Source organism: Trachypithecus francoisi, unplaced genomic scaffold (genome assembly GCF_009764315.1).
Source record: "Trachypithecus francoisi isolate TF-2019V2 unplaced genomic scaffold, Tfra_2.0 Lachesis_group21, whole genome shotgun sequence".
Taxonomy (NCBI): domain Eukaryota; kingdom Metazoa; phylum Chordata; class Mammalia; order Primates; family Cercopithecidae; genus Trachypithecus; species Trachypithecus francoisi.
Window position 1 is genome coordinate 4,978,791 of NW_022681467.1, and position 11,921 is coordinate 4,990,711.

Genomic DNA, 11,921 nt, shown 5'->3' on the forward strand with positions numbered 1-11,921 from the left:
CTCAGCCTCCTGAGTAGCTGGGTTTACAGGTGTCGTACCACTATGCCCGGCTAATTTTTTTTTTGTCACTTTTTTAGCAGAGACAGGGTTTCACTATGTTGTCCAGGCTGCTCTCAAACTCCTGGCCTCAAATGATCCATCTTCCTTGGCTTCTCAAAGTGCTGGGATTGCAGGCGTGAGCCAACGTGCCTGGCCATCAATAATCATTTTAAATATAAATGTTCTAAATGGCCCAATTACAAAGCAGACTACAAAAACAGGCCGGGCGCGGTGGCTCAAGCCTGTAATCCCAGCACTTTGGGAGGCCGAGACGGGCGGATCACGAGGTCAGGAGATCGAGACCATCCTGGCTAACACGGTGAAACCCCGTCTCTACTAAAAAAAAAAAAATACAAAAAAACTAGCCGGGCGAGGTGACGGGCATCTGTGGTCCCAGCTACTCGGGAGGCTGAGGCAGGAGAATGGCGTAAACCTGGGAGGCGGAGCTTGCAGTGAGCTGAGATCCGGCCACTGCACTCCAGCCTGGGCGACAGAGCAAGACTCCGTCTCAAAAAAAAAAAAGAAAAACAATTTGGTGGTTCCTCAAAATGCTAAACACAGAATTACATGATCCAATGATTCCACTCATAGGTACATACTCAAAAGAATTGAAAGCAGGGACTAAAAAAGATACTTGTACACCAATGTGCACAGCAGTGTTATTCATAATAGCCTAAAGGTAGAACCAGTCAAAAGTGTCCAGAGTGTGACATATACTCCCATATACTCCCACATACAACGGGAGTATCATTCAGCTTTAAAAAGGAATAAAATTCTGAGACATGCAACAACATGGACAAACCTTGAAAACACTATGCTAAGAGATATAAGCCAGACACAAAAGGAAAAATATTATGATTACATTTACATAAGGTAGCTAGAATAGGCAAATTTATAAAGACAGAAAGTGGGGAGGGGGACAAAGAGTTACTGTTTAACGGGTAGAATTTCTGTTTGGGATGATAAAATTGTTCTGGAAATAGACATTGGTGACAATTGCACAACAACGTGAACATACTTTGTTCCATTGAATTATACACTTAAAAACAGTCAAAAAGGTAATTTTATGTTATGTATGTTTTATCCCAATAAAAAGAGGGGGCAGAGATTCTCAAATTGTATTAAAAAGCCAGACCCAACTGTTATGTTACCTACAAAAATGTCCACTGTAAACATAAAGATGCAAACAGACTAAAATAAAAGGATGGAAAAAAATACACTATGCTAACACTAATCAGAATAACTGGCTGTATTAATGATGAATAAAATAGATTTCTGAGCAAATATTAACCAAAAATAGTGAAGGTCATTTCATAAGCGTATTATTCATCAAAAAACTAGAACAATGTTAAGCACTTATGTACCTAATAAAAGAGCTTCAAAATACACGGAGCAAAAACCAATAGAACTGAAAGGAGAAACAGGAAAATCCAAAAGTTATAGTCAAAATTTCACAGCAGCAGAAAATGTATCCTTTTCAAATGCACATAAAACGTTTATAGAGACCATATTCTGAACCAGTCTGATAAACTTCAGCAGAACTCAAATTAAGTATGATCTCTGATAAGTGAATTAAATTAAAAATCACTATCAGGAAAAAATACCTGGAAAATCTCCCGTGTGTGAAAATTAAGTAACACTCTTAAATAACCAATGGGCCAAAGGGAGTTCTAGAATATATTTCTAAGTGGATGAAAATGAAAATACAACATGTCAATATTTGTGGCACACTGTTTAAACAATATCTAGAAGGCAACTTATGGCACTCAAGATCTGTATCAAAGAAGAAATGTCTCAAAACAATGACCTCAGCTTCTACCTTAATAAACAAGGAGGAGAAAAAACAAGTTAAACCCAAAGTAAACTAACAAAGAAATAAATATAAGAGCAGAATCAAAGAAACAGAAAACAGAAAAACGATAAAGAAAATCAATGAAACCAAAAGCTAGTTATCTGAGAACAGTATAGCCAGACTGATAATGGGACAAAACAAAGAAAGTAGAATTAAAAGTATCAGGAATGAAAGAGGTAACATCACTACAGATTCTAACAATATTAAAAGGATAATAATAAGTTAATAGGAAGAAAAAACAAAAGAGAAGCAAAAACAAACGGAGTGAAAACATTTTAATAACAAAAAAAAGGATAGTAAGAAAATACTATGAACAACTTTATGTCAGCCAATTCAACTACTTAGATTAGGGGTGTCCAATCTTTTGGCCTCCCTGGGCCACTTTGGAAGAAGAACTGTCTTGGGCCACTAATACTAACGATAGCTGATGAGCTGAAAAAAGAGAAAAGGTCTGTGCATAAATCTCATGATGTTTTAAGAAAGTTTAAGAATTTGTGCTGGGCAGGATTCAAAGCATCCTGGGCCACATGCAGCTCGCAGGCCACAGGTTGGACAAGCTTGACTTAGGTGAAATGGGCAAAATCTGTGAAAGATACAAACTAAAAAAGCTCATCCAAAAATAAATAAATAGGTAATCTCAATAGTTCTAGATCTACTAAAGAAACTTAATTTGCAGCTTAAAGCCTTCCCACAAAACTCCAAGTCCAGATGGCTTCGCTGGTAAATTCTATCAAATATTTTAGGAAGAAACAACATTAACTCTATACAAACTCTTCCAAAAAACTGAAGGAACTCAATTTAAGGTCAACATTATTCTGACATCTATAAATAGACATTAAGAGTGCTACAAATATCTTTTGTGACCAGAGACATAAAAATTCTCAAGAAAACTTTAGCAAACTGAATTCAACAGTATATAAAAATAATACAACATGATCAAGTGGGGTTTATCCAAGGAATGCAAGGTGGCTTTAGGATTTAAAGACCGATAATTCACCATATAATTAGACCAAAAAATGGAAACCACAGAATGAACTAAAACTATAAAACTTCTCTAAGAAAACACAAGAGACCGTGGCTTTGACAAAGGATTTCTTAAATACAAAAAGCAGAAATATAAAGGGAAAAAATTAATCAGACTTCATTAAAATTTTTAAATGTTTGCTCCCAAGACATTGTTAAGAAGTAAAAAGACAAGCTACAGATTAAAAGAAAATATTAGCAAAAGATATATCAAACTAAAGATTTCCATCCAGAATATGTAACAAACTCTACATTTAAGTAAGACAACCGAAGGTAAAAATGGGCAAAAGATCTGAAGAGATGCCTCACCTCACCCGTGATAATATACAGAAAGCAAACAAGCATCTCAGGGAAATGCAACTTAAAACCACAATAAGGTAACAGTACACTGGAATACCTAAAACTAAAAGGGCTAACCATATCAAGTGTTGGTGAGGAAGTTGAGCAACTGGAACCCTGATATGCTGCTGATGCCAATGCAAAATGGCACAACCAGTATGAAAAAAAAAAAGTCTGGCAGGTTTTTCTACTTAAGTAACCACACACCTACTATACAAACCAACCATTTCACTCCTAATCTTTTTTCCCCCAAATAAATGAAAGTGTATGTCCCTACAAAGACTTGTACACAGATGTTCATAGGTTTCTTTTTCTGAAAGTCAAAAACTGGAAACAATCCCAATGTTCATCAATCATCTGAATAAATAAAATGTGGTGTATCTACACACAGAATACTATCCAAAAATTAAAAGATGAGGCAGGCAGACCACTTGAGGTTAGGAGTTCAAGACCAGCCTGGCCAACATGGTGAAACTCCGTCTCAACTAAAAATACAAAAATTAGCCAGGTGTGGTGGCATGCGCCTGTAATCCCAGATGCTCGGGAGGCTGAGGCAGGAGAATTGCTTGAACCCGGAAGGTGGAGGTTGCAGTGAGCCCAGATCGCACCACTGCAGTCCAGCCTGGGCAACAGAGTGAGACTCCGTCTCAAAAAACAAGTTAAAAAAAAAAAAAGAAACTACTTACACATACAATAATGGATGAACTTCAAAGTAAATAAGACGAATGAAAGTAACTGAGGCAAAAAATGAGTATATACTATATAATCTCATTTATAAAAAATTATAGAAAATGAAAACTTATCGATAGGGTCAGAAAGCAAATCAGTCAGTGGTTGACAAGACAGGTGGCAGGGAGGGATGGTAGAGAGGAACTACAAAAGGGCAGAAGGAATGTTTTGGAGGTCACGTTCACTGTCTTGGTTGTGCTGGTTTCACAGATGTATGCACTGTACTAAATTATACACTTCAAGCCCAGGAGTTTGAGGCTGCAGTGAGCCGTGATTGCATACTACATTCCAGCCTGGTGACAGAGCAAGATCTCATCTTTAAAGAAAGTAAAAAAAAAAAAAAAATTGTACACTTTAATTACCTGCAGTTGATTCTATGTCAAGTATACCTCAACAAAGCTGCAAAAAGGCCAAAGGCTAGTGGAGGTTTCAAGGGAAGCCAGAGAATGACAGAGAAAATAAAAATAAGAACACATGAGCCTAGGAGGACCAGTATCCTGAGTCTGGAAAGGGAAGAGAAAAATGTCAAGAAATCATTAAACAGCATTCCCTAAAACCGAAGAACCTAAGACCCCAGACTCAAAGAGTGAGCCACGTACTGATCAAAATGAATTTGAATTTAAAATAACATCTATACCTAGGTACCTAATAATGAAAGTTTACACTATGAAGAAAAAGATCTTTTTAAAATCTAGAAAGGAAAACTGATCACAAAAGAATGAAAGCATACAAGCACAGAAATTAAGTCCTTCTGGTTTCCACACTAGCTCTGACATTTATCAGCTGAGTGACCTTGGTCATGATACTCTACCCTGCTGTGTTTCCATTTTCTCATCTGTAATAATAATAAACAATAATAATCATTCTTTTTCTGAGATGGAGTCTCGCACTGTCACCAGGCTGGAGTGCAGTGGCCCGATCACAGCTCACTGCAACCTCTGCCTCCCGGGTTCAAGGGATTCTCCTACCTCAGCCTCCCAAGTAGCTGAGACTACTGGCCCGCCACCACACGCAGCTAATTTTTGTATTTTTAGTAGAGACAGGTTTCACCATGTTAGCCAGGAGGGTCTGGATCTCTTGACCTCGTGATCCACCCACCTCAGCCTCCCAAAGTGCTGGGATTACAGGTGTGAGCCACCATAACATAATAACAATATTGGTTGTCTCTAAATATCATGCTTCTATTATTTGTACATAATAAAAATAATTACAACAGTAGGAGTCGTGGTTATAAGGATCAAACAAGTTAATAAAGTTCTTAAAACAACAGTAAATGCTATATAACTGCTGGTTAAATAAATGTATCACATTAACACCGAACTTGTCATCAACACCACTAGATGAGAGAGTACAAAAGAACAATTTCTTTCAAAGTTTTGAGGGAACCTAATACTAAAACTCGAATTCCTGGCCAGGTGCAGTGGTTCATGCCTGTAATCCCAGCACTTTGGGAGGCAGAGGCTGGTGGATCACCTGAGGTCAGGAGTTCAACATCAGCTTGCCCAACATGGTGAAACCCCGTCTCTACTAAAAATACAAAAATTAGCTGGGCATTGTGGCGCACCTGTAGTCCCAGCTACTTGGGAGGCTGAGGCAGGAGAACGGCTTGAACCTGGGAGGCGGAGGTTGCAGTGAGCCAAGATCACACCACTGCACTCCAGCCTGGGTGACAGAGCTAGATGCCGTCTCAAAGAAAAAAAAAACCTCGAAATCCATGCCTAGCTAGTGATCATTCACGTGTATAAGGGTAGAATGGAGCTATTTTGAGGCCTACAATGACTCGGAAATCTCACATCCCACACAGCATTTCTTAAGAATTAAGAATAAAAACTAAGAAAAGATTTAAAGGAAGAAAGATGGGCCAGGTGCCATAGCTCACGCCTGTAATCCCAGCACAAGGGGGCCCAGGCAGGCGGATCACATGAAGTCAGGACAGAGAACAGCATAGCCAACATGGCAAATCTCGTCTCTACTAAAAATACAAAAAAAAAAAAAAAAAAAAAAGCCAGGTGTGTTGGCTCATGCCTGTAATCTCAGCAATGTGGGAGGCTGAGGCAGGTGGATCACCTGAGGTCAGGAGTTCGAGACCAGCCTGACCAACATGGCAAAACCCTGTCTCTACTAAAAAAAAAAAAAAAAAATTAGCTGGCGTGGTGGTGCACACCTGTAGTCCGAGCTGCTCCGGAGGCTGAGACAGGAGAATGGCTTGAACCCAGGAGGCCGGAGGTTGCAGTGAGCCACTATCACGCCACTGTACTCCAGCCTAAGAGACAGAGGAAGACTCCGTTTCTAAAACAAATGAAGAAAGATGCTGATCCAGAAAACAGTACCTCCCACTGAAGAAAGATATGACAGCAATAATAATAACAAAATCCCAGATGCAGCTTTCCAGCAAGCCTACAGAATAGCCAGGTGTGACAGCAACAAAAATAAAGAAGACCCCAAGGAGGACTCTTCAAGAAGAAAGATGACTCTTGATAGACTACCTGGTAAAACAGAGTTTGGGCGCAGAAAGATGTAAAGTGGAAAAAGAAAGGCACCCCCAGGGAAAAAGACAAAAGCAGTACAAAAAACAAAATCGCAGTACATAACTTGAATCCACACAGTGTCAACACTCAACTATCCGATTTGATTTTTCAGCTTTTTAAATCTGTATAGTCAAAGCCCTGATCATTTAATTTTGGATGCTCACAACGCAAAGTATAGCTGACAAACTTGAGGTGAAAGGGAAGAAAAGCTAAGATCGACCTTAGAAAGCATTAAGTCAAGGGATACTTTACACAGGTGATGGAATGAAAAAGGCAAATTACTTCTTTACAAAGCTTACCAATAAAATATATATAGTGATTTACTCCATTAAGAGTATAGAGGGAGGCTGAATAAGTGACTAAATCCTCTCCTATCCAGCTAGAATTCAACAGATCTAAAAGCGATAAAGTATAAGTATACTTAGAACCAAAACAGTTTTCAAAAGTGGAGAAATGGTATGAGAAGGGGTAGAGCAAGAACTGTTGCTTTTTGTTTAACCCACGTGAAAGTTCAATAAAGTTCGATTAAAATTTTACAAAGGAAGCAAGCATTCAATTCAGCAGTTGCTTTTTGAAAAAAAGACACAAGAAATAGTGGGAATGTCACTAAAACAAGGCTTTTGGTTCCTCCTTGGATAGAAGCCAAGAAAGTTAAAAAAAAAAAAAAGCAGAAATAAGTTCACACTGACAGGCAAGCACTGCCTTCAAAAACCAATGAGTGAGGTACGCATGATGTGCCTCCGAACATTTCCAATCCAGAAATTCTAATTAAGAGTACAAAACCGAATTCGCACGGAATGACGAAAACAATAAAAACAAAACTCAATAATGGCCAAAAATCTACTTACATATTAAGAACAAAAATTGTACTGCTCAAGTATATCCAGTAATCTTGAAATTTTCAACAAGCATCCACCCTGTCCAGTAGTCGGGGCACACAGAGAAGGGTAACTTCTCAGAATTCTATAGCGCTCGTCCTGGACCTGACATACTGCTTTCAGCGTCCAATCTAACCAGAACAACAAATGGTCCTGAACACTAGGAGAAAACCTTTCAGGCACGACTGATAACGAAAAGCTCGCCGCCAGGGATTCCTTTAAAAGACTGTCAAAAAGCAGGCCTCCGAATTCGTGCATCCACAACCCGCTAGCTCAGCCGACCTGGCATGCATTGCTCAACAGCCTCTGAACAAGAGCTCTTCCTAGACCCAAAATGCGCGGTCTCGAGAGGAAACAAAGCAGTGGGCGGGGTCTTCCGGTGCCGGGAAAAAGCGGGTAGGGGAGGAGCGGCCCTCCAGCGAGTTCAGAACCGGATAGGCCCTTGCCCAGCCGAGGGTCCCGAATCCCTAGCCCCCGGGGTCCTGAATCCCACAGCCCGCGTCCCACCGCGTGTGGGGCTGCGACTGCTCGCGAGGCTGGCAGCAGGGCGCGAGCTCCGGCAAGGCTCCCGGGGGGCAGGCGGCGGAGCCCGAGGGCCGCGGCCTAGACGTGCCAGGACCCCCGGCTCGAGTGTGGCGGCCGCCTGGAGCCTCCTCACCTTCTCTTCCACGCAGTTGACTATGATGGACGGGTACTTGCGGCTGAGCCAGCGGAAGAACGCCGGGACTCCCATAGCTGCACACGGCTGGAGGCGGCGGCCGGCGGGCTGACGAGCGTAACCAAAGAGACGGGAGCGGCGGCTGAGGGCACCAGCACTTCCTCCCACGTGCGCCCCTGAGACCGGAGGTGACGTCACGGCGCCGCCGCTGTGGGAAGGAGGCTCGGCTGGGCGAGGGAGCGGCGGAAAAGGGCCTGGCCGGGCTGCTTGTCGGAGGCGGTGTCCGGCAGCGGACTGGGTGGCGAAGGCTGCAGCTCGCCCTCGGTGGTCCCAGCCACGGAGCGCGAAGCTGAGCGCGTCTGAGTCGCGGGGGCTCATGGGCGACTACTCTGCCGCGGCTCCGCCGGGGTCTCCCAGCCCCAAGCCCTCCGGCTCCCTGGGCACAGAATCTGCACTCTGCCTGCCCGGGGGGAGGTCTCCCTTGCCCGTTTGGTTACCTCTTGTTTGGAAGAACATGTCTTCTTTTGCCTCCATTCTCACGCATCTCTATCTAGGATAGAATCGAAGCATCAAAACTCACTCGTTATTTCCATTTCCTGGTTTCTCCTGGTTTTGTGCCACAGTACGTACCTGGACTATCGAAAGGAGCATTTTAAAGTATTTTACAGTAATAATGGCTGGTTTGCACCAACAATTTGCTTGTTATTTATGCAAGTAAATAATTATAATAGTTACCGAATGGAATCTAGCCGGCATTTAGCATCCAATACAACCTTCTAGCTACAGTTATGGGTATAAACTAATTGCTGATATGATTTTCCAGCATTTTCTGAGCGTTTGCAGTGTACCAAGACATTGACTAAGGGATTGCCCTATGTAATCATCACTTGAGCCTTGTGAGGGTACTGTTAGCACCCTCGTGTAAATTACAAGAAAGCCAAGTTATAGAAGGGTTAAGTCACTTATGCACATAGCTTCTGTTTCAGTTCAAGCAAAGGTCATTCTTAATCCGTCCTTGTTCTAACACGATACTTTTATCTTTTGTTTTCTGGTGGTCTCAAACGAATTTTTTTCATATGTAAGAAGAGGTCTGGAAGAGGAGGTTTATTTGTCCGTTTGCTCAAACCTGGAAGTCTCCCTGAATCCCCTCTTGGTTTGACACACAGCACACACAGTGCTAAATGCTCACCTCAAGAGGCCTCTGTGAAAGTATTTCTCCGAGTTACCTCGCAGGCAGTATTTATTGCCCCTCCTCTGTGGTCTGATGACTACTTTGTTTAAACTACTAGTGTGGAAATTAGAGAAATTGTCATCCCGTGTTTTCCTTAAGGATAGTCAAAACTATTCCAAAGTATTATGTCTGTGGTGAAATGCCTCCTTTTACCTGGAAACAGCCCCTCTGGTTTTTCTGGGAGGTGCGTTATAGGAACATGTACACCATAGGCAGTTCAGGGATAGCTGGCCAAGTTGAGCTATTTAGAATCCTCAACCAGCATGTTGGCGTGTGTGTGTGTGGCGGGGGTGGTTATTGTTTTGTTTTTGTTTTTTCAGACGGAGTCTCGCTCTGTCACCCAGGCTGGAGTGCAGTGGCAAGATCTTGGCTCACGGCAACCTCCACCTACCGGGTTCAAGCGATTCTCTTGCCTCAGCTTCCCGAGTAGCTGGGATTACAGGCGCCTGCCCTGACAGCCCGATGGTTTTTGTGTTTTTAGTAGAGACGGGGATTCACCATGTTGGCCAGGCTGGTCTCGAACTCCTAACCTCAGGTGATCTGCCCACTTCGGCCTTCCAAAGTGCTGGGATTATAGGTGTGAGTCACTGCGCCCAGCCTTACCAGCATTTTTGAGCTTTGAACCGTAAGAAATTTAAGACTGCATCTTTCCAGTGCGTGAACGCTAAAAGATAAGAATTGGGACTTGTTGCCAGTAGACAATGAGAGAAGCAGGGTTAATTCCCTGGTTCCAGTTAAATCCCTCTCTTCCTGCAGTTTGATTAAGTCTGTCCTTTGATTCTGTGAGCCAAAAAAGTTTCTTTTCTTTTTTTTTTTTTAGACAGAGTCTCTCTCTGTTGCCAGGCTAGAGTGCAGTGGCGCCATCTCGGTTCTCTGCAACCTCCACCTATCGGGTTCAAGCGATTCTCACACCTCAGCCTTTGAGTAGCGCCTCAGCCTCCCGAGTAACAGGGATGACCAATGTGTGCCACCACACCTGGCTAATTTTTGTATTTTTAGTAGAGACAGGATTTTACCATGTTGGCCTGTATGGTCTCAATCTCTTGACCTCGTGATGCACCCGCCTTGGCCTCCCAAAGTGCTGGGATTCCAGGTTTGAGCCACCGCTCCCGGCCAAAAGTTTCCTTTTGCCCTAAGCTGGTTTAGACTAAATTCTTATCCCTTGCAAAGGAAAGAGTCTAGTAACAAAATTTAGAGAGTGCAAGCTAATTCACCTGGGTGGTGAAATTGGTTTGCGTAGAAGTACAAAAATTGGAGTTTTGGCACTCAGAGAAGGGGTGGGTAAAAGAGAGAAGAAACTTGAAAGGTGGCAGGAGGATATGGACTAAGTATTGTAACACTTTCCCTGGCCCAATGTGTCCGGTAAAGCCTGTCAGACTCAGGCTTGATATGGGTTTTTCTTGTAGAAGTCAAATTAAAAGTCTCCAGTTGGGGCCACTGTGGTCTGGAACCACCACGGGTTGGACAACACAGAGCTCTAGAAACAGGAGAGGTGAGAATTTATTAGTGTTAGAAATTAGCAGGGAGGCCAGGTGTGGTGGTTCACATCTATAATCCTAGCAAATTGGGAGACTAAGACAGGAGGATCACTTGAGCCCAAGAGTTTAAGGCTGCAGTGAGCTATGATTGCACCACTGCACTCCAGCCTGGGTGACAGAGTGAGATGCTATCTTAGAAAAAAGAAGGCTGGGCATGGTGGCTCACGCCTGTAATCCCAGCACTTTGGGAGGCCGAGGCGGGCGGATCACAAGGTCAGGAGATCGAGATCACGGTGAAACCGCATCTCTACTAAAAATACAAAAAATTAGCCGGGCGCTGTGGCGGGTGCCTGTAGTCCCAGTTACTCAGGAGGCTGAGGCGGGAGAATGGCATGAACCCGAGAGGCAGAGCTTGCAGTGAGCCGAGATTGCCCACCACTGCACTCCAGCCTGGGTGACAAAGCGAGACTCCCATCTCAAAAAAAAAAAAAGAAATTAGCAGAAATACTGAACCAGACTTCGGACTTATGCAGGCAGAGAACCCAGAGGTTTTGAAACATTTTTGCCTAGATCTCCAAGGGAGAGAGGAAGGCCACAGCTAGTATCTGGATAACATTAATGTGAAAAGCAATATGACAAATATATAGTATATAGAAACTAGGATTTTTTAAATATTCATCAATTCATTTTTAAGCCCCATTAACATTGTGATTATCGTAGAAAAAAAAATCTCAGTTTTTTTTGCTTACTGTTGGTCCCTCTATCCAGTGCTTCCTTTCCCTCTTTATCCTTGAAAAATTCATTGTGAATAACCTGATGTTTTTAAAACAGAAATTGTGGCCGTTTTGGGTTGAGATAAACATTTTTAATCTGTAGAGTAAAGCAGATTGCCCTCCATAATGTGGGTGGACCTCATTTTATCAGTTGAAGGCCTGAATAGAACAAAAAGTCTGGCTCCCAAGCAAGAGGGAATTCTCTAGCCAACTGCCTTGAGATGTTATCTGCCTCCTGAGTCCTGAATCTGCTGGCCTACACTGCAGATTTGGATTTGCCAGTCTGTATAGTTATGTGAGCCAAATCCCTTATAATAAATGTCTTTGTATATACCCACCTGTTGATTCCATGTCTCTAGAGAATGCTGACAGCTACAGATTCTGGTACTAGAA

The 11,921-nt window shown here is 42.6% G+C and overlaps 1 protein-coding gene and 1 long non-coding RNA gene across 2 annotated transcripts in view; one reads left to right on the forward strand and one right to left on the reverse strand.

Annotated features, from left to right (window-relative positions):
* The window catches only part of XRN2 (5'-3' exoribonuclease 2), an 89,912-nt gene extending 81,130 nt beyond the window's left edge, over window positions 1-8,782 (reverse strand). The window contains exon 1 of the mRNA XM_033185450.1: window positions 8,047-8,782. Within this exon, the coding sequence (XP_033041341.1) occupies window positions 8,047-8,424 (378 nt within the window). The 5' untranslated portion in view covers window positions 8,425-8,782. The remainder of the gene's footprint in view (window positions 1-8,046) is intronic.
* LOC117068381 lies at window positions 8,141-10,895 on the forward strand. Its single transcript, XR_004431096.1, has 3 exons — window positions 8,141-8,234; window positions 8,601-8,668; window positions 10,684-10,895. It is a non-coding gene; the product is annotated as an uncharacterized LOC117068381 (long non-coding RNA).
* The last annotated feature ends 1,026 nt before the right edge of the window (window positions 10,896-11,921 follow it).